This window comes from Salvelinus alpinus, chromosome 24 (assembly GCF_045679555.1).
Source record: "Salvelinus alpinus chromosome 24, SLU_Salpinus.1, whole genome shotgun sequence".
NCBI classification, from domain to species: Eukaryota; Metazoa; Chordata; class Actinopteri; order Salmoniformes; family Salmonidae; genus Salvelinus; species Salvelinus alpinus.
The window spans coordinates 4,996,403-5,019,723 of NC_092109.1; the positions used below are offsets into that span (position 1 = coordinate 4,996,403).

The window sequence follows — 23,321 nt, forward strand, 5'->3', positions numbered from 1 at the left end:
GATAAAAGGGCCTCATTGCCAAAATCCAGAAGTATCCCTTTAAAGCTAGACAGTCAGGGAGTATCGAAAATTCCCAAAACAATGGATAGAGGACCCTCTTTTGAACATTTTGACAGCATTGAAATATAACACATTTCCAATGCAGCCCTGCGGACATCACTGGAGACCAAATGTGGCCCAAGGGGCAAAATGAGTTTGACACTCCTAACCTAACTGGACACCCGATGCCGTGCTTCGTCCGCTAGCTGCCGTGTGTGTGTGTGTGTGTGTGTGTGTGTGTGTGTGTGTGTGTGTGTGTGTGTGTGTGTGTGTGTGTGTGTGTGTGTGTGTGTGTGTGTGTGTGTGTGTGTGTGTGTGTGTGTGTGAGAGAGAGAGAGAGAGAGTGTGAGAAGTGCCGACTGGGCTCTGGCCTTCATTATATTGATTAAACATCATATCATCTTTATTGGCCTGGTTGGACAGGCCCGAGCTAACACAGTCCGTCAGACTACCTGCACGACACATACGCACACACACAGAGGAATATACAAACACATGTGAATGAAGCCACACAAGCACAGACACTAGTAAGGCTATAAGCATGGGTTAAGAGCACTACTCACAACAACAGATCAATAGCACAACAGAAGAGAGAGACTGAGGAGAGAGTTTAAGTGTTTCACCTCGATCTTTCTGAGAGGAGACAATGACATGGCATAAAAAGCACAGCAGTCTGTGTCCTCTAGGAGCACTCAACAAGCCCATACAGATCAACAGAGAAATAAACTGAAATTAATCCAGTGTGTGTGTGTGCGCGTTACGCACCACAACAACATGAGCACAGAATCAGATCATAACAGATGAACCAGTGTGAGCTAGAAGCGCCAGGCTTCTTGTTCTTCTCTTTTAAAAAGTCATAGGCCGTCCCATCTTACCTTGCTTTCACTCCTCCAAACTCGGAGCTCTGTCGGTCCCCTTGGTCACGCTAACCTACTTAGCCTTACCGACGTTAGCCCTTGTTGGCTGAATGTAAAATGGGCTGTACTAGCCTAACTGAAGCAAAGTATATTAGCCATATTACAGTAGATGCTAGCCTATGCTAACTTGACTGAAGCTAGCTCTGTTCTCCCAGCTGGGCTGTTCGCTGCAGACTCCAGGCAGGCAGGGGAGGTGTGCCTCACAGACTGCTCCCCGTACTGATGAGAGCGATGGGGAGAGTAATGGGGGGGTGGGGGGGGGGGTGGAGCATCGCGTCACTCGCGTCACTCTGCTCCTGCCCTCAGTCCCAATCAAAGTGGATGGCCCCTTTTCTTTCTCTTTCTCTCACACACACACAGCAGACAAGGGGACAAAAATAGTCACGCCAGCCTGTCCCTGGACATGTGTGCCCGTGCCAGAGAGGGCGTCAATGTGCAGTGTGTGTGTGTGCGCACGCATCACATGCTCACTGCGTCAGGTGGCTCCCGTCCCACACACACACAGTCAAGGACACACACTAACATCCTGACTCCTTCCAGCCATAACTACATACCTCTATCTCCGCCCCTTTCTTTGCACCAGTCATATTGTCCTGACTGTAACCTCGGCTCTGTTTCTGGAGAGGAGAAAGTCATTCACCTGACCAGGGAAGCAGAACCATAGAAATTGAATACATAGAACAGAATCGCATCTCTCTTCCACCTGATTTATCACCACTCACCAATAACATTGTAAAGCAACAGAAATCACTGGTTAGTTGGCTAGAGTGGCACTACGCGAGACAGGATACCCTGGCCTCCTAGCAACACCACCATCGGCGGGTAAATAAGAAAGCATTATTTTCAATGGGGATGGATGTTCTAGTCATTGTGTTTCTATGTGCAGCTCAGTGGAAGGCCAAAGTCGTTGTTCAGGAGAGCAGAAGGGCTTTGCACAGACCTGTGTTACCATGATTGTATTTGAAATATTGCGAAAGGCCTGTTTTGTCTCCATGCTGTTCACTGACAGATTTGCCGCACGTTCCCCACTGTCGGCTATGCCTTGTTATTGGGCTGCACACAATCCACAGCTAGGCAACTTCTTAAAGAAGCTATTGATCCTCTGTGGCTAAATTATAGGCCTACTTATGTTGTAGTAGGCTATTTTGAATTACAGAATTACTGCTGCCTGTTCAATAACTTCAGCAAATGTATTTCAATTTACCAGGGAGTGCTGCAGCACCTCCAGCACCCTTCCCTATGATTCTATCAGGAAATAAATGATGAAGTGCTGCTATGCGTAGGCGATCAGCCAACCAGACTACATATTGATGTAAATCAAGCGTTGTACTGTTGACATTTAAACTAGGTAGCTTGCTACAGACACTCAACCAGTGGCCGCATTTCAAGCCATGCATGTTTGAATCCCGGGCACCCGCAATCTCTGTACAGGGAAGGCACACCCGGGCCCACGAGAGGTCGGGGGGGGGGGGTGACGAACTTGATGACGACTTGGGGGCAGTGGGTTTAGAACAACAATGGCAAAAACTGGATACAAAAAAAATACAAATGATGCATCACCATCCAAAAGTGCAGTTGGCAACTGGGAGGGCAAAGGGGCAGGTGCTCGGGCACAGGTAGACCCCCATCTGTGTACGTGCCTGGTGAAAAATGACAGGAGCATGGGGAAAAGCACACGCATAGAGACCGGTGAAACACAGTTACACAAGCTGGTCTCACGCTTTTACACAGTCCCACACACACACACACACTGAAACAAAGGAGACACGTTCACGCAGGCTGTGAAAGAAAGCACTTCAGGCACTCAACTCTAACATAAGATAGATCTCAAGGATAAATTGGCTAATTCACAGATCTCCCTTAGACTGTGTCTAAAAACTTCACTAGTTGTCAAGTCCTTGCTTCCTCCGTCCTTGGAAGGTCAATTAGATGAAGTCCGAGGGAGGGACATTGGATTCTCTCCTCCAATGAGAGCTTTGAGAGGAAATTGAGGAAACAAGGATTTGACAACTAGTGACATTTTCAGACAACCTTATGCTACTCATTAGCCTACACTGTGACCAAGCCACAAACAAGCACAACTACCAGTTAACAAAGTGCTATTCATCGGTCATGTGCTGCTCTAGATAGTCTAAGGCTCTGTCCCAAATGGCACTCCATTCTCTATAGTGCACTACTTTTGACCAGGGCCCATTGGGATGCAGCCTAGAGAACAGCAACCAATGTTCCTTCTAAGCTGAGCTTCACTCAGCTTCATACGGTTTTCCCTGTTAGTTAACACTATCAACGTTTCGAATCAACGCAATATTAGCCACTTTCAAGGCAACGTACCCAAACAAAAATGACCTACGCAAGACTTGTTATCCAAAACTAACTACGCAAAGATTTTGTTGTAGGCAGAACGGAGCGGAGTAGGATTCTATTGCATTGACATGCATGACTCAGCCCATATTCTACACAGACCGGTGCAGAATAACCAATCAGAGCTGCAGTAGATCTACACTGAACAAAGATATAAACACAACATGTAAAAGGGTTGGTCCCATGTTTCATGAGTTGAAATAAAAGATACCAGAAATGTTCCATACGCACAAAAACCTTATTTCTATCAAATTGAGTGTACAAATGTGTTTACATCCCTGTTAGTATTTCTCCTTTGCTAAAGATAATCATTCCACCTGACAGGTGTGGCATATCAAGAATCTGATTAAAAACATGATCATTACACAGATGCACCTTGAGCCAGGGACAACAAAAGGCCACGCTAAAACACAATGCCACAAATGTCTCAAGTTGAGGGAGCGTGCAATTGGCATGCTGACTGCAGAAATGTCCACCAGAGGTGTTGGCAGATAATTTCATGTCAATTTCTCTACCAACGTAGTTTTAGAGAATTTGGCAGTACGTCCAACCGGCCGCACAACAGCAGACCACGTGTATGACAACGTGGAGGCGAGCAGTTTACTGAAGTCAAATTTATTAACAGCGTGCTGCATGGTGGCGGCGGAGATATAGTATGGGCAGGCATAAGCTATGGACAACTAGAGAGATTCTGTGATGAGATCCTGAGGCTCATTGTCGTGCCATTCATCTGCCGCCATCACCTCATGTTTCAGCATGATAATGCACGGCCCCATGTCGCAAGGATCTGTCCACGATTCCTTGTAGCTGAAAATGTCAGACATGTCACCCATTGAGCATGTTTATGACTATCTGGATCGACGTGTACAACAGGGTGTTCCAGTTCCCGCCAATATCCAGCATATTCGCAGAGCCATTGAAGAGGAGTGGGACAACATTCCACAGGCCACTGTAAACAGCCTGATCAACTCTATGCGAAGGAGCTGTGTCACGCTGCATGAGGCAAATGGGTGGTCACACCAGATACTGACTGGTTTTCTGATCCCCACACCCAACTTCTTTTTTTTTTAAAGGTACAGTATCTGTGACCAACAGATGCAAATCCATAGAGTAGGGCCTAATGAATTTCTTTAAATTCACTGACTTTATTATATAAGCTGTTATTCATTAAAATCTTTTAAACTGTTGCATGTTACATTTATATTCTTGTTCAGTATATACAGTGCCAGTCAAAAGTTTTAGGACACCTACTCATTCCAGGGTTTTTCTTTATTTTTTCTATATTGTAGAATAATAGCGAAGACATCAAAACTATGAAATAATATATGGAATCATGTAGTAACCAAAAAAGTGTTAAACACATCAGAATATATTTTAGATTCTTCGAAGTATCCACCCTTTGCCTTGATGACAGCTTTGCACACTCTTTGCATTTCTCATCGAATCACAGCCTACTTCGCCAACCGGGTGATGGTTTAACAAAAGCGCATTTGTGAAAAAAGCACTGCCGTTGCACCAATGTGTACCTAACCATAAACATCAATGCCTTTCTTTAAAATCAATACACAAGCATATATTTTTAAACCTACATATTTAGTTAATGTTGCCTGCTAACATGAATTTCTTATAACTAGGGAAATTGTGTCACTTCTCTTGCGTTCCGTGCAAGCAGTCAGGGTATATGCAGCAGTTTGGGCCGCCTGGCTCGTTGCGAACTGTGTGAAGACCATTTATTCCTAACAAAGACCGTAATTAATTTGCCAGAATTGTACATAATTATGACATAACAGTGAAGGTTGTGCAATGTAACAGCAATATTTAGACTTAGGGATGCCACCCATTCGATAAAATACGGAACGGTTCCGTATTTCACTGAAAGAATAAACGTTTTGTTTTCGAAATGATAGTTTCCGGATTTGACCATATTAATGACCTAAGGCTCCCATTTCTGTGTGTTATTATGTTATAATTAAGTCTATGATTTGATATAGCAGTCTGACTGAGCGGTGGTAGGCAGCAGCAGGCTCGTAAGCATTCATTCACGGCACTTTTGTGCGTTTGCCAGCAGCTCTTCGCTGTGCTTCGAGCATTGAGCTGTTTATGACTTCAAGCCTATCAACTCCTGAGATTAGGCTGGTGTAACCGATGTGAAATGGCTAGCTAGTTAGCGGGGTGCGCGCTAACAGAGTTTCAATTGGTGACGTCACTCGCTCTGAGACCTTGAAGTAGTTGTTCCCCTTGCTCTGCAAGGGCCGCGGCTTTTGTGGAGCGATGGGTAACAATGCTTCAAGGGTGGCTATTGTCGATGTGTTCCTGGTTCGAGCCCAGGTAGGGGCGAGAAGAGAAACGGAAGCTATACTGTTACACTGGCAATACTATAGTGCCTATAAGAACATCCAATAGTCAAAGGTATATGAAATACAAATGGTATTAGAGAGAAATAGTCCTATAATTCCAATAATAACTACAACATTAAACTTCTTACCTGGGAATATTGAAGACTCATGTTAAAAGGAACCACCAGCTTTCACATGTTCTCATGTTCTGAGCAAGGAACTTAAACGTTAGCTTTTTTTACATGGCACATATTGCACTTTTACGTTCTTTTCCAACACTTTGTTTTTGCATTATTTAAACCAAATTGAACATGTTTAATTATTTACTTGAGGCTAAATTAATTTTATTGATGTATTATATTAAGTTAAAATAAAAGTGGTCATTGTTCATTCAGTATTGTTGTAATTGTCATCACTACAAAAAAAGAAGAAAAAAAAACACACCAATGTTTTTATTTTTTTATTACTATTTTGTATTTTTTAAATTATTTTTGTATTTTTTATTATTATTATTATTATTTTTTTTAAATTGGTCCTCCAATAAATCGGTATCGGTCGACCTCTAGATCAAATAGCCACAGTAGCCTACTAAAACTAACTTAAAGCGGGTACAGCCTCAGTGTTCACAGTAAACGCGACCAGAAAGTTGCACAGAATTTTCACAACATTCAAATTTGCGCTCAGCAGACCTGACATTTTTTCCGTAGCGATTTCAAGTTGTTCTTGAAATGCATATTACTTCGGTTCAGTAAGCACTCCAAGTTTAAATAGTTGAGAGACCTTGTCTGACATTACTTCTAAGTGACCTTAAAGTTCAGAGTGAACATAAACTGGGATACTTTCCTTGCATCATTCACCATAAGAGTTCCATATGCCCCAGGGCTGAGTTGGGTAGTTGGTAGGCCTCAGCCTAACAGTGACACCAGGCTGTGAATACTCTAGTGTGTTCTTCAGACATCAAAGGCTTCTTTCATGTTCTTCTGGGAGGAGCCAGACAATGGTGGTTCAGAGCCATACAGAGCAGTCAGCTGAGCTACACACATCTGATGGTGGTCTTGTAGAATAGCAGCTCACATACTCTTACGTCTGTGACATGGGTGTATGATATCTTGGAAGAAAACACTCATAGAAATTAGAATCTTAATATCACAAACAGGTTTTTCTTTTTCTTGTGCCCCTCATTCACTGCTAGTCAGCCATCACAGCTGATGGCCCATCGAAACCACACCTAAACTATATCGAAACTAATTTCATACATAACACAACGCCGCAGATGTCTCAAGTTGAGGGAGTGTGCAATTGGAATGCTGACTGCAGGAATTTCCAACAGAGCTGTTGCCAGAGAATTGAATGTTAATTTCTCTACCATAAGCCGGCTCCAATGTTTTAGAGAATTTGGCAGTACGTCCAAACGGCCTCACAATCGCAGACCACGTGTAACCACGCCAGCCCAGGACCTCCACATCCGCCTTCTTCCCCTGCGCGATCGTCTGAGACCAGCCACTTGGACAGCTGATGAAACTGAGGAGTATGTCTGTAATAAAGCCCTTTTGTTGTCTCCCAAATGGTTGGGATTATGCCCTCCCAGGCCCACCCATTGCTGCGCCCTCGCCCAGTCATGTGAAATCCATAGATTAGTACCTAACAAATTTATTTCAATTACTGTAACTTAGTAAAATCTTTTGAATTATTGCATGTTGCGTTTATATTTTTGTTCAGAATAGTTAGCCTAAAGACCAGACTAAATTGACAATAGTCTGGGTGACAATATTATAAATTGTACATGAAGAGATGGGTGCAGCTTGGAATTGACACAGAGGCAGGGAAAGAACCATCACTTTTTCAAATTCTCCTATACAGACATTTGATGTCAAGAGGTGAGCTCGATTTCAAAATGTTCTACAAGAATAACCATGCTTTTTCATGCGCACAATGCCTGAGCACTCACAGCAGCATTGCTCAGGCCACTAAACAAAGACTAGTAACACAATACAACTTGGTTCCATAATGATTCTTAAGACTTGCCAAAATGAAATTATTATGTATATCTTTGAGATGGATTTAACACTTAAACTGTGGTGGTTTTAGTCTTCTTTTTTCCCCACATATAGCTACAGTATGTTCTTCGAAATTGTTTTCTCGTATTTTAATGTTACGTAAGACCTTCGTAAACACAACTAAATTCTTCTTCTTCCGATAGCATATATGATATTGTATTTATTTGACTGTTAGAATTTTGATGACCAGAACACGTGTCATTGGTATTTGGCTCGAAGGGGAGTACGTAGAGGCCAGGCTTTTCTAATGTCAAGAAGGCGCGATCTTGAAGCGGTCCTTACTCTGTTTTAGAGAGAGAATCGCCTCTTGGCGGGCACACTGGAAACGGGGAAAATCATATATTTTGAAAATGGAGCACATCGACTGGTACAATATTTCCATCAATGTATAATAAGCCTTATTTTGCAATGGGATTATTTTTCTCCAGGACAATTTGGACAGAAATGGTATTTATCGGAAACCCTGACACACACACACACACCCACCCCCCCGGATCTTACTTCTGTGTATGGTCTCGAAGCAGATGACACACACCCGGGCCTCCTTGTCCAGGTACTTCAGCTTGCATTTCCTGTTGCAGCACATGGCACAGTACACCTGTGCCACAGGTGAAAAGACAACCGTCAGGCAAGAGGAAAACACTATAGTGCAACACGGCACTCTACACCATACGTTGACAATCTACAGTGCATTCGGGAAACTATTCAGACCCCTTCCTTTTTTGCACATTTGGTTACGTTACAGCCTTATTCTAAAATAAATAAACACTTTTTTTGTTTGACCTCATCTACACACAATACCACATAATCACAAAGCAAAAACAGGTAATTTTTTCAAAAGATATGAAAAATACAAAATAAACACCTTATTTACATAAGTATTCAGACCCTTTGCTATGAGACTCAAATTGAACTCGGGTGCATCCTGTTTTCATTGACCCTCCTTGAAATGTTTCTACAACTTGATTGGAGTCCACCTGTGGTAAATTCAATTGATTGGACATGATTTGGAAAGGCACATACCTGTCTATATAAGGTCCCAGAGTTGACAGTACATTTTAGAGCAAAAACCAAGCCATGAGGTCGAAGGAATTGTCCGTAGAGCTCCGAGACAGGATTGTTTCGAGGCACAAATCTGGGGAAGGGTACCAAAACATTTCTGCAGCATTTAAGGTCCCCAAGAACACAGTGGCCTCCATCATTCTTAAATGGAAGAAGTTTGGAACCCACAAGACTCTTCCTATACCTGACCGCCTGGCAAAACTGAGCAATCAGGAGAGAAGGGCCTTGGTCAGGGAGGTAACCAAGAACCCAATGGTCACTGACAGAGCTCCAGAGTTCCTCTGTGGAGATGGGAGAACCTTCCAAAAGGGCAACAATCTCTGCAGCACACCACCAGGCAGGTATTTATGGTAGTGGTCAGAAGGAAGCCACTCCTCTAGAAAAGGCACACAGTGGCAGGGACTAGGAGACTAGTCAGGATCAAGGGAAAGATGAAGAGAGCAAAATCTGCTCCAGAGCGCTCAGGACCTCAGACTTGGAAGGTAAACCGTCGCCCCTCAGGACACCGACCCTAAGCACACAGCCAAGACAACTCAGGAGTGGCCTCGGGACAATTCCCTTAAATGTCCTTGAGTGGCCCAGCCAGAGCCCGGGATTAAATCCGATCGAACATCTCTGGAAAGACCTGAAAAATAGCTCTTCGGGGACGCTTCTCATCCAACCTGAGAGATGGAGAGGATCTGCAGAGAACAAATGGGAGAAACTCCCAAAATACAGGTGTGATAAGTTTGTAGCGTCATACCCAAGAAGACTCGAGACTGTAATCGCTGCCAAAGGTGCTTCAACAAAGTACTGAGTAAAGGGTCTCTGAATACTTACGTAAATGTGATATTTCAGGTATTTTTTTATTTTTTTTTACTGTTTTTGCTTTGTCCTTATGCGGTATTGTGTGTAGATTGATGAGGGGGAAAAACTATTGAATCCATTTTAGACTAAGTCTAACGTAACAAAATGTGGAAAAAGTCAAGGGGTCGGGAATACTTTCCCGAATGCACTATACATGAAGTTACTCATCCCATGTTAAGTGCCTGACCCATAAAGAAAAGCAGTAAATTACAGTGGAAATTGTGCCGCAATTAATTGTGCAGAAATCAAAGCAGGTTGTAAAGTACATTATACTACTCTTCTGTATCCCGTTGGGCTCCAGTAAGAAGCCTATGGAGTCAAAGCCCCTGAGACTCTTGTGTAATGCTGCTTTAATCACTGGGCTGTTAAGGTCTTAGCTCTGGCTTTAGCCCCGGGCTCATACTTCAGAGAGTTGGAGATCTATAGAGGAGCTGGAACCTGAATCGCTGACTCATAGCCCTTGTTATATATATAGCAGCGGGGGAGGGTATAGCATATAGGCTATATCATGCCATACTACGTGATCAAGTATGACGTACAGTACCAGTCAAAAGGTTGGACACGTACTCATTCAAGGGTTTTTCTTTATTTTTACTATTTTCTACATTGTAGAACAATAGAAGACATCAAAACTATGAAATAACCCATATGGAATCATGTAGTAACCAAAAATGTAAATATATTTTAGATTCTTCAAAGTAGCCACCCTTTGACTCGATGACAGCTTTGCATACTTTTGGCATTCTCTCAACCAGCTTCTCCTGGAATGCTTTTCCAACAGTCTTGAAGGAGTTCCCACATATGCTCAGCACTTGATGGCTGCTTTTCTTTCACTCTGCAGTCCAACTCATCCCAAACCATCTCAATTGGGTTGAGGTCGGGTGATTGTGGAGGCCAGGTAATCTGATGCAGCACTCCATCACTCTCCTTCTTGGGCAAGTAGCCCAAACACAGCCTGGAGGTGTGTTGGGTCATTGTCCTGCTGAAAAACAAATGACAGTCCCACTAAGCGTAAACCAGATGGGATGGCATATCGCTGCAGAATGCTGTGGTAGCCATGCTGGTTAAGTGTGCCTTGAATTCTAAATAAATCACAGACAAGTGTCACCAGCAAAGCACCCCCACACCATCACACCTCCTCCTCCATGCTTCACGGTGGGAACCACACATGCGGAGATCATCCGTTCACCAAGACACGGCAGTTGGAAAATGGTTGAGAGAATGCCAAGAGTGTCCAAAGCTGTCATCAAGGCAAAGGCTGGCTACTTTGAAGAATCTCAAATATAAAATATATTATATATATATATTATAAAATATATTTGTTTAACACTTTTTTGGTTACAACATTATTACATTTGTGTTATTTCATCGTTTTGACGTCTTCGCTATTATTCTACAATGTAGAAAATAGTAAAAAATGAAGAAAAACCCTTGAATGAGCAGGTGTGTCCAAAGTTTTGGCTGGTACTGTGTGTGAGCGGGGGCTCTCTGTTGCTTTGTAAACGGGAGATATGAACACAAGGAGTGTTCTCTACAAGGAGAACGATCGGTGGAAGTCAAATGAGAGTCGGGGGATGAGCCGAAACACAGCTAGGTCACAGCGCCACATTTTAATCCACATGTACAATTGAATCCTCTGATTAAGTAAATACAGAAATGTGCTGCATTGCAAACCACAGCAAGGCTGCTTTATTGAAGTTCACTAAGTGAATGGAAATTATGTAAAAATGTACCACTAGCCACTTTAAACAATGCCACTTAATATAATGTTTACATACCCTACATTACCCATCTCATATGTATATACTGTACTCTATATCATCTACTGCATCTTGCCATCTTTATGTAATACATGTACCACTAGCCACTTTAAACTATGCCACTTTATGTTTACATACCCTACAGTACTCATCTCATATGTATATACCGTACTCTATACCATCTACTGCATCTGCCATGCCGTTCTGTACCACCACTCATTCATATATCTTTATGTACATATTCTTTATCCCTTTACACTTGTGTGTGTGTGTAAGGTAGTAGTTGTGGAATTGTTAGGTTAGATTACTTGTTGGTTATTACTGCATTGTCGGAACTAGAAGCACAAGCATTTCGCTACACTCGCATTAACATCTGCTAACCATGTGTATGTGACTAATAAAATTTGATTTGATTTGATTTGAGTGGGTAACAGTCAGGTAATGTCCCCAGAACATGCAATTACGCAGGCAAGTTATTGCCACTTATGATTGCATTTCTTCAGTTTTCATTCATATTCAAGGTCTTTGTGACTGTCACTCATTTAAGTTTAGTTAGAGCTCTTTATTATGTGTTGCAAGGTAAAAGTTATTTATATTTACTTGCACCTAATATAAAAAAAGATATAGTCAAAACACCAAAAATGCTATCAATAGGGCAAAATATGACCCTAGAAATGAGGGTAAAAGAAAGTCCCTTCAAGGACCGATCTAGCTACGTACCTTCCCACAGGCCCGGCAGTGGTGCCTCCTCCTGGTGAACGTGAACTTCTGCCAGCAGTTCATACAGTTGGGAGCCTCCGAATCTGGCACCCAGGGGGGTTGCTTGCACCCCAGCCCATTCTCATCCTCCACCTCCACCTCCCTCCCCTCTGAGGACCCAGACCCCTCCTCAGCAGGCTCACCAGGGTAGGGTGGGGGCTCCGACAGCTCGTTGTACCCCACACTGCTCTCGTAGGGCTCTGTTGGGGAGTACCCTGGGCAGGGCACACCCAGTTTAGAGGGGTCCTGAGCAAGATTGGGGCTGGGAGGAGAGGGGCTCTGGTCCACCTCCTCCCCAGCGTCGGTGCTGTCTGTGGGGCTACTGGGCCCCTGGTCCTCCCCTACTGCTGGAGGTGCCCTGGTTGCTTGGCAGTGCAGCTGTTTGGGTCGGGCCCCTCCAAAGTAGGGTGGTGGGAGGTTACTGGGACTACTGGGGTCCTGGGAGGGCATGGAGGGGGATAGGCTCACACTCCCCTCTGCAAATGCAGACAAGGTCCTGTCGCTATCCGGGTAGGCCAACCCCTCCCCTCGGCTCCGGCTGTAGCTCTGCAGCTCCTCCTCCACCAGCCGCTCCTCCAGGTCCCCATTGAGCTCGGAGAAGCCCTCGTCCTGGAGGTTCTCCCCGGGCCTCTCGCAGTGAGGGACTCCCTGGTCCTCCTCACCTTGAGCCTCCCCACGGAGGAAAGCATCCAGCTCCTCATCCGTCACCAGCAGCCCAGCCTGGTCACTCTCCGGCAGGTACTCAAAGCCAAACTCAGGGGGGTCCACCGGGCTTAGGCTGGGCTCTGAGGGAGGGGACGCAGGTCGCTCTGGAGACATGGGGGCCGGCTGGACCCCCACTTGAGAGAAGCTGACCTGGGAGACAGGGGGAGCTGAGACAGCCAGGTGGAAAGGCATAGTTGTCATCTCTGGGATCTCTGTATTAGGGGACTGGACAGAGAGGTCCTCAGGGGCAGAATCAGGGCTGGTACAGTCCTCCACAGTCCCAGGGTTCTCTGGGAGACTGACTTCCTCCTGCACCTCAGAGGCAGACAGGGACTCTGCCTCTAAGGTCTCAGTTGGGACAGCCTCAGCCACCTCTAACCCTCCTCCCATGGCCTCCTCAGGGTTCTTGGAGGCCACCAGGGCCCTGCACATGGACACGGCCATGGGCAGGCAGGACAGGGCTGAGGGGCTCTCAGACACACAGTCACTGCAGTCCTCAGAGTTAGGTTCCTGTCCAGTGCAGCTCACAGAACTCTCTGCTTCAGCCAGCTCAGAGCGCTCCAAAGACCCCTCGCCCTCATCCCTGACATCTGTGGCGATATCACACGTGGGAGTGTCCTCTGTCTTGGTGTCCATGGCAACAGGCAGGACTACAGGCTGGTCCTGGTGGTCAGGTGAGTTCTCCAGTTGACAGTTGATTAGTGCCACCTCTATGCCTGCCTCCTCTCCCTCCGTCTCTCCAGACTCAGAGTTTCTCAGCGAGGGGGGATTCGTGGGCTCACAGTCTCTCTCCACAGCAGCAGGCAAAATCACATCGAGCAGACTGAGAGAGGCAGCATAACCACCAGAGTCCAGCCCCAGCAGCACCTCCCCTCCCCCGCCAAGAGCCTCCCTCCCCTCAGTACTCCCGTGTCCGGGACCCAGACCCAGGCCTGCTGAGGCTTCCCTAGGCAAAGCCACCACGGGGCTGGTGAAGTCCACCAGCAGCTCCTCCTCCAGCCGGCTCTCTGCCACATCCAGCTTACTGAAGGCGTTGTGGCTGTTGGCCCGGAGGAGGTGGGCTGAGCCTGTGTCACTGACCAGATCACACACAGGCTTCAGGGCCCGGTCTGGGCAGGGCGGTGCAGAGCTCTTAGCTGACCCCCGGCCGTCTACAGAGGAGAGCAGGTCCACCCCAGTGAGGGGCCGGGCCTTGGTCTCGCGCTCCACAGGACTGGGGCTAGGATGGTCGGGGGAGCTGGAAGCAGAGCCGTAGTGCAGGGAGTTGAGGTCAGGGAGAGAGTGCGGAACTGGAACTTTGGAGGGTTCCGGAAGGAAACCCTGGGCGCCCAGAGAGTGGCCGGGATATGAGGGAGGCGACAGGGAGACTGATCTGCACTCATGCTCATCTTGTGGGGAAGGGAAAAGTATCCGTTAATCAGTTCTGTTGTTAATATCTCAGCAGAACAAGTGAGCGACAAGTTGTCAACTAAATTACACCACGTTTCATTTAAAAAAAAAATATATATATATATATATATATTTATTTTCACTTAACACTACACCCCTCCGACCTTCCCTCAACATACAGAAATGAAAAACATGCTACCCGAATACATTTTTTCAGACAGTAGTAACCCGTGTCTAACCTGTATTGAGCTCAAAATCATCCAGCAGCTTGTCCAGGTCGCACACAGCAGCCTTAAAGAAGCTGTCCATGCTGGGCTGTCCGTGGGAGACCGGCTCCACTCACGCCTTCACCTCCTGGAGAAGAGAAACAAGAGGAAGTATTATCGTCCGTTATCTTTATCGATTGGTCCTATGTGGACAGGATGAATGCATTTTGATCGACATTTCAGTTCCCACATCAGTGTTAAAAATGCTGTAGTTCTTGGCTATGAACCCCACACTGCTCTCGTAGGGCTCTATTGGGGAGTACCCTGGGCCCCACACAAGTTGAAGAATGAATAACATATCAATTGCTGACCAAACAGTCAGCAGGGCACCTCAAACTTTCTCCAGCTATGCGTGATTGTGCACTTCAGACTCTGACCCCTGCTCTCAATGTCTGTGGGGAAATCTAATCAAAAGATCTACAAGAGAGAATTTCTCCAGATTCAGTGTAAGGACTTTATTATGACATGTCAACTGGCATCCCAATTTATATTGTGAGACTCCACCTGTCTGACCTGAACTCACCTTGCATTGGTTAAAGACTCCACACCAGGCCCAGCTAGGTAGCTAGCTTGCCAGGAGCCAGTATTAGCAGCTGGGCGAATAATACAATAAAATCAATCTGGTCGTCTAGCTACGGGCCTAGTTTATGCTGATCGTGACAAATTTTACTAGTTAGGCTAGCGTTTAGGGTTAGGAGTTAGGCTAAAGGGTTAAGGTTAGGGGATGGGTTCACAATAAACGTATATTTTGAATCGATGGTTGTGTGGTGAGAGATGTTTTACAATCCAAATGAATACACAATGACAGGTTTTGAATGAAAGACTGACTGCGTTACAAGTGTGACCTGTTTGGAGTTTTGTACTAAGAGTTGTGAAAATGTACCACATAATTGTGAAAAACTACTACTAGCAGAGCGACCCCTCTCACAGGTATGCTTTCACTTTTTAGAATTAGAAGTGTGTGGCAACAGATTAAATATTCTAAATAAAAGGATTTGGGAAAAAATATAGTTACCAGTCAAATGTTTGGCAAACCTCCTCATTCAAGGGTTATTTTATTTTGACTATTTCCTACATTGTAAAATAATAGTGAAGACATCAAAACTATGAAATAACACATATGTAAAAATGTGGTAACCAAAAAAAGTGTTAAATCAAAATATTTAATATTTCAAATTCTTCAAAGTAGCCACCCTTTGCCTTGATGACAGCTTTCCACACTCTTGGCATTCCCTCAACCAGCTTCACCTGGAATGCTTTTCCAACAGTCTTGAAGGAGTTCCCACATACGCTGAGCACTTGTTGGCTGCTTTTCCTTCATTCTGCAGTCCAACTCATCCCAAACCATCTCAATTGGGTTGAAGTCGGGTGACTGTGGAGACCAGGTCACCTGATGCAGCAGTCCATCACTCTCCTTCTTGGTCAAATAGCCCTTACACAGCCTGGAGTGTGTTTGGGTCATTGACCTGTTGACCATCTCACCTCCTCCTCCATGCTTCACGGTGGGAACCACACATCCGTTCACCTACTCTGCGTCTCACAAAGACACGGCGGTTGGAACCAAAAATCTCAAATTTGTACTCATCAGACCAAAGGACTGATTTTCACCGGTCTAATGTCAATTGCTCGTGTTTCTTGGCCCAAGTGAGTCTCTTCTTCTTATTGGTGTCCTTTAGTAGTGGTTTATTTGCAGCAATCGACCATGAACGCCTGATTCACGCAGTCTCCTCTGAACAGTTGATGTTGAGATGTGTCTGAGCCAGTTTCATCATAGCGCTTGATGGTTTTTGTGACTGCACTTGAAGAAACGTTCAAAGTTCTTGACATTTTCCAGATTGACTGACCTTCATGTCTTAAAGTAATGATGGACTGTCGTTTCTTTTTGCTTGTTTGAGCTGTTCTTGCCATAATAGGGAATATAAAATAAATTCCACAAATTAACTTTTAACAAAGCACACCTGTTATATGAAATGCATTCCAGGTGACTACCTCATGAGAGAATGCCAAGAGTGTTGAAAGCTATCATCAAGGCAAAGGGTGGCTACTTTGAAGAATCTCAAATATATTTTGATTTGTTTACAACATTATTACTTAATTGTTATTTCATAGTTTTGATGTCTTCACTATTATTCTACAAAAATAATGAAAAACCCTGGAATGAGTAGGTGTGTCTAAACTTTTGAAGGGTGCTGCAGATCTGCCACATGTGGGATTAGAATTCACAACCATTGAGCTACAAGCCAACTGTTTTCGCGGACTTCGCAACCAATCATAGCAGCTGAGAAATAATACAACAAGTTGACATGACCACCAAAGTCATCTATTTCTTGTTACGATGATATAGCTAGCTATAATCCTCAAAGCCGACATGTTTTTTGTCTTTACGTAAAAGCACAAAACTTTGAATGTGCCCAATTCCATGTTCAAAACACCTGGAAACTCGGAAATCTCCGACTTCAAGACAACTGTGCACTCTTGAAAAAAGAAAACTAGCTCCGACTGGGAAAAATAGTTTTGAAATATCATCCAACTCAGAATTCCAAGTTAGGAACTCGGGCCTCTTTCTAAAGCTCCGACTTTCCAACCTGAAGATCACGGTTGTCATGATTTGACCTTGTCACCCCCCCCCACCGGAGGGGATGGCTGCCGTTTTACAGGCTCCTAACCAACTCTGCTATTTTGTTAGTTTTTTCACGTTGTTTGTAACTTGTTTTGTACATAAGGTTGCTGCTACCGTCTCTTATGACCGAAAAGAGCTTTTGGACATCAGAACAGCGATTACTCACCTCGAACTGGACAAAGATTTTTTCTTGAACGAGTTCAACGCGAAGGATATACTGCTTTCTCGAGAACAACCCAAAATCCCCGACATTTACTTGAAGAAAAGACAGAGATAAAAGGGGTCGGAGGTCGGGCTGCCTACTGAGAATTCGTAAGTGAGTGAGTAAACTTCCACTACCATCCATTCTATTGGCCAACGTGCAATCCATGGAAAATAAAATGGATGATCTACGATTAAGACTATCCTACCAACGGGACATTAAAAACAAATATATTATGTTTCGCAGAGTCATGGCTGAACAACGACATGGATAATATAGAGCTGGCTGGGTTTACTGTGCATCGGTAGGCCAGAGAAGCTACGTCCGTTAAGACGAGGGGCAGGGGTGTGTGCCTATTTGTCAATAACAGCTGGTGCACAATGTCTGATATTAAAGAAGTCTTGAGGTATTGCTCGCCTGAGGTAGAGTACCTCATGATAAGCTGTAGATCACACTATCTACCAAGAGAGTTCTCATCTAGATTATTCGTAGTCATCTATTTACCACCACAAACCGATGCTGGCACTAAGACCCCACTCAACGAGCTGTAAACAAACAAGAATATGCTCATCCAGAAGTGGCGCTCCTAGTGGCCGGGGACTTAAATGCAGGCAAACAAATCCTATAAACATGCCACCAGAGGGAGAGAATAAATAAATAAATGTAAAAAATTAAAATCTAGACCACCTTTACTCCTTATACTGGAGTAAAGCTCTCCCTCGCACCCCATTTGGCATATCTGATCATAATTCTATCCTCCCAATTCCTGCTGACAAGTAAAAACTAAAGCAGGAAGTACCAGTGACTCGCTCAATACGGAAGTGGTCAGATGACGCGGATGCTACAGGACTTTTGCTAGCACAGACTGGAATATGTTCAGGGATTCATCCAATGGCATTGAGGAGTATACCACCTCAATCACCAGATTCATCAATAAGTGCATCGACGATGTCGTCCCCACAGTGACCGTACGTACATAGCCCAACCAGAAGCCATGGATTACAGGCAACATCCGCATCGAGCTAAAGGCTAGAACTGTCGCTTTCAAGGAGTGGGACACTAATCCGGACGCTTATAATAAATCCCGCTATGCCCTCAGACAAACCATCAAACAGGCAAAGCATCCATACAGGATTAAGATTGAATCCTACTACACCGGCTCTGATGCACGTCGGATGTGGCAAGGCTTGCAAACTATCACGGGAAACCTAGCAGCGAGCTGCCCAGTGACGCGAGCCTACCAGACGAGCTAAATGCATGCATGCATGAGAGCAACAGCTGTTCCAGGCGACTGTGTGATCACGCTCTCCGTAGCGATGCGAGCGGACCAACTGGCAAGTGTCTTCACTGACATTTTCAACTTCTCCCTGACCAAGTCTGTAATAACTACATGTTTCAAGCAGACCATCATAGTCCCTGTGCCCAAGGAAGCCAAAGTAACCTGCCTAAATGATTACCGCCCCATACCACTCACGTGGGTAGCCATGAAGTGTTTTGAAAGGCTGGTCAGGGCGCGCATCAACATCATTATCCCAGAAACCCTAGACCCACTACAATTCGCATACCGCCCCAACAGAATGCTGTTCATTAACTACAGCTCAGCGTTCAACACCATAGTGCCCACAAAGCTCATCACTAGGCTAAGAACCCTGGGTCTAAACACCTCCCTCTGCAACTGGATCCTGGACTTCCTGACGGACCGCCCCCAGGTGGTAAGGGTAGGCAACAACACATCTGCCACGCTGATCCTCAACACAGGGGCTCCTCAGGGGTGCGTGCTCAGTCCCCCCCTGTATTCCCTGTTCACCCACGACTGCGTGACCAAACACGAATCCAACAACATCATTAAGTTTGCTGACGACACAACAATTGTAGGCCTGATCACCGAAAAAGACAGCCTATAGGGAGGTCAGAGACCTCGCAGTGTAGTGCCATAACAACAACAACCTCTCTCTCAATGTGAGCAAGACAAAGGAGCTGATTGTGGACTACAGGAAAAGGCGGGCCGAACAGTGAACCAGGGCTGTAGTGGAGCGAGTAGAGAGCTTCAAGTTCCTTGGTGTCCACATCACCAATGAACTATCATGGTCCAAACACAACAAGAAAGTTGTGAAGAGGGCACAACAAAACCTTTTCCACCTCAGGAGACTGAAAAGATTTGGCATGGGTCCCCAGATCCTCAAAAAGTTCTACAGCTGCACCATCGAGAGCCTCCTGACCCTTTGCATCACCGTCTGGTATGGCAACTGCTCGGCATCTGACCGTAAGGCACTACAGAGGGTAGTGCGAATGACCCAGTACATCACTGGGGCCAAGCTTCCTGCCATCCAGGACTTATATACTAGGCGGTGTCAGAGGAAGGCCCCAAAATATGTCAAAGACTCCAGTCCCCCAAGTCATAGACTGTTCTCTCTGCTACCGCACGGCATGCGGACCAAAAGGCTCTTTAACAGCTTCTACCCCCAAGTCATAAGACTGCTGAACAAATAATGAAATGGCCAACCGGACTATTTACATTGACACCACCACCCCCCCATTTGTTTTTTCACTGCAGCCATGCACTGTCTATGATCTATGCATAGTCACTTCACACATACCTACATGTACAAATTACCTTGACTAACCTGTACCCCCGAACATTGACTCGGTACCTGTACCCCGTGTATATAGCCTAGTTATTGTTATTTTATTGTGTTTCTTTTATGTTTGACTTTATTTTCTAAATATTTTCTTAACTCTATTTCTTGAACTGCATTGTTGGTTAAGGGTTTGTAAGTAAGCATTTCAGGGTAAGGTTTACACCTGTTGTATTCGGCGCATGTGACAAATAAAGTTTGATTTGAAGCATAGGTATCGTTAGTCTCTGTGACATGAAATAAAGTGTAATCAATGTGTAATAACTACGTAATAAAATTATTATGTGACGTACAGTCATATTCAGGTCTTCATTGGTCAACAAGCTTATTTAACGCGTCAGATAGTGTTATTTTCACGTCGTCATTGGCCAACTATGGAACGCCGTTTGGGTCTTCGCATGTCAAAAAAGATACACTCAAATAACATTATTTGACATGACAAATAAGCTTGCTGACCAATCAGGACCTGAATATGACTGTACGTCACATAATAATTTAACGCGTATTAAACATTTTTACGTAGTTATTACACAATGATTAGACTATCACTCATATTTCATATGTCAAAACGATTCATCCATACGTATGCTATGATGCTGGTAAAGTTGTCTCGCGTAAAGAAAGGATTAGCATAATAGTGGACTTTGCGGTTAGCCTTCAAAATAAAGGTGTCATTAACAGTGATGCAAATGTATACAAATAGTAGAATTATACCATAATTGAATAGATCATGCTAAACGAGGTTGGAATGTTATATAAAAATCAACAAAAGACAATAATTTGTCAATTTGACAAAAATCTGTTGAAATCACACTGGATGTATTAGACTTTAGAATTGCATTGGGGACATACTTATTTCACTGTACAGCCCTACCTATGGATTGTGGATCAATGACATGGGGTATCAGTCTACTCAATGACACCCAGAGAACATTAGCGTCGTAGCTCTTATTGCGGGACTCTGAAACAACTGAATTGAGCCACATTTATTGTCAACTTATGTGTATTGAACACTATTCGTGAGGAAAAACAATACTGCGTGTGTGTTTTGGAGTCTGATAACTCTGAGGGGGACGTTGGGAAAAACTATATTGGGTATTGAGTAGACTGATACCCAATTTCATTGATCCCCAATCTTGCGGTAAAGATGTACAGTGCAAAATGAATGTCAATACACACAATAGGCTGACTGGGGAGGTGATTTCACAGTCCCGCGATAAGAACTACAAAGCTAATATTGGCGTAAACTCTTCACAGTTGTGTTCTGTGGGTGTCACCAAGTGGACTGATACCCCATTTCATTGCTTCACATTACAACCTTGTTAAACATGATCTAGTCTAAATATGGCATGATTACACCAATTGTAACCTTCAGCATCACTTTCAAATGGGTACTTTTATTTTGAAGGCAAACAGCAAATTCCACTATTGTGCCTAATCCTTATTGTGGCTAGCTTCACTAACTGGCTGCTTATAACGTTAGCTTTGGGCAACAGGGTTAAGTAGTTGGCTATCTATTTATTTTAATGAACTGAAGTTCAATTTCAATAGGCGAACATAGACAGTTCGACGACTTCCTGGCTGCTGACATTACCATTATTAGCTGGCACATCACCAGATACACCAACAGCTTGTCTGTTATTTGACGTGTCAAAGTGTTATTTGACGTAACTTTTTTTACACGCAAAGACCCAATCGGCGTTGGTCAACAAGCTTATTTAACGCCTCAGATAGTGTTATGTTAAGTATCTTTCTGACACTCAAAGACCGAAACGAGATTCCAGATGATGCGTTCAAGACAACTGGGAACTCGGGGGGGAAAACGATCACGAATTGAGAATAATTCTTTTTTTACGGTCATCCGACTCCGAATTCCAAATCGGAAACTCTGACTCTTTCTAAAAGATCAGACTTTCCGACCTGAAGATCCCCGACGTCATTGTTTTACATCGTTTTCTTTCCCGAGTTCCCAGTTTTCTTGAACGCACCAACAATCGAACCCCTCCCTTGTTAGAGTCAATGTTAAGAGTTGAACCGCTAGGGCCAAAAAGAGTTCGATTTACTACTAAAATACCAAAATGTATCACTTTTGCAACGAACCTTCAAAATAAAGACCAGAATTTACGTGTTTATCTTTAACTAAGCCTAAAACATGTTTTTTTCTTCATGAAAGTTACTCAAATGATTCAACTTCCAGTTGTTTACTAGCTAGCTAGCTCGCTGTCTAGCTAGTAGCTAATTAACGTTGGCTAACGTTAGCTAACTAACATTAACGAACGAACGTGTTAACGAGCTAACGTTAGCTAGCTAGTCCTAACCACTAGTTACAGGAGGCTAATCGTCACAAATTAGCTAGCAAGCATAGACAGTTCGACGACTTCCTGGCTGCTGACATTACCATTATTAGCTGACACATATCACCAGATACACCAACAGCTTGTCTGTTATCAAGTTAGCCCATTCAATACTAAACGGTAATGGGACCGGCTGTACGATGGATATACCGCCTTGGGTTCTCGAGAAGTACTATCAAGTCATCACATCCTGCATCATCCGTGAATATCATAAAACGTGGAGAGCAGCCAGATGACATTATTTTAGCTAATAGCTAGCTAAGTTAGCTTGCTACATTAGTTAGCTTGCTACATAGCTAGCCAATGATTATTCACAGGTCAACAAACAATTGTCTTTGTCATTACCGGAAGATTCATAATTCTGGCTTCGCCCTTCCAACTGTTTAACGATTCTTCTGGTTATAAAGAAGGTTTGTCTAGAATCTAGATCGTATCCTCTTTGTCCTTTCGTTATTCCACTGAAGTTGTTAAAGCCAGAGAGGAAGAGGCTAGGCGAGAGGTTTTACTCCGCCCAAAATCTGCCCACGAAGTGAAGAGTTTTTGCATGGAGGTCAATGAGAGAGTGTTGAATTTGGTCAACAAAAAATGTAATAGCTTATTTGATCAATATACACTCAGCAAAAACATAAACGCAACATGTAAAGTGTTGATTTCATGAGCTGAAATAAAATATCCCAGAAATGTTCCATAAACACAAAAAGCTTATTTGTCTCAAATGTTGTGCACATATTTGTTTAGACATGTCACCACCCATTGAGCATGTTTGGCATGCTCTGGATCGATGTGTACGACAGCGTGTTCCAGTTCCTGGCAATATCCAGCAACTTCTCCCAGCCATTGAAGAGGAGTGGGACAACATTCCACAGGCCACAATCAACAGCCTGATCAACTCAATGCGAAGGAGATGTGTCTCACTGCATGAGACAAATGATGGTCACACCAGATACGGACTGGTTTTATGATCCACACCCCTACTTTTTTAAAGGTATCTGTGACCAACAGATGCATATCT

The 23,321-nt window shown here is 44.2% G+C and overlaps 1 protein-coding gene across 2 annotated transcripts in view; it reads right to left on the reverse strand.

Moving 5' to 3' along the window:
- Positions 1-22,819, reverse strand: part of LOC139551720 (zinc finger FYVE domain-containing protein 16-like) — a 46,413-nt gene extending 23,594 nt beyond the window's left edge. For both annotated transcript variants that reach the window (XM_071362995.1, XM_071362994.1), the window contains exons 1-4: positions 22,655-22,819; positions 14,471-14,585; positions 12,099-14,230; positions 8,212-8,308 (exon numbers count right to left, since the gene is read on the reverse strand). In XM_071362995.1, coding sequence (XP_071219096.1) covers positions 8,212-8,308; positions 12,099-14,230; positions 14,471-14,540 — 2,299 coding nt within the window. In that variant the 5' untranslated portion in view covers positions 14,541-14,585; positions 22,655-22,819. The remainder of the gene's footprint in view (positions 1-8,211; positions 8,309-12,098; positions 14,231-14,470; positions 14,586-22,654) is intronic.
- Positions 22,820-23,321: the final 502 nt, after the last annotated feature.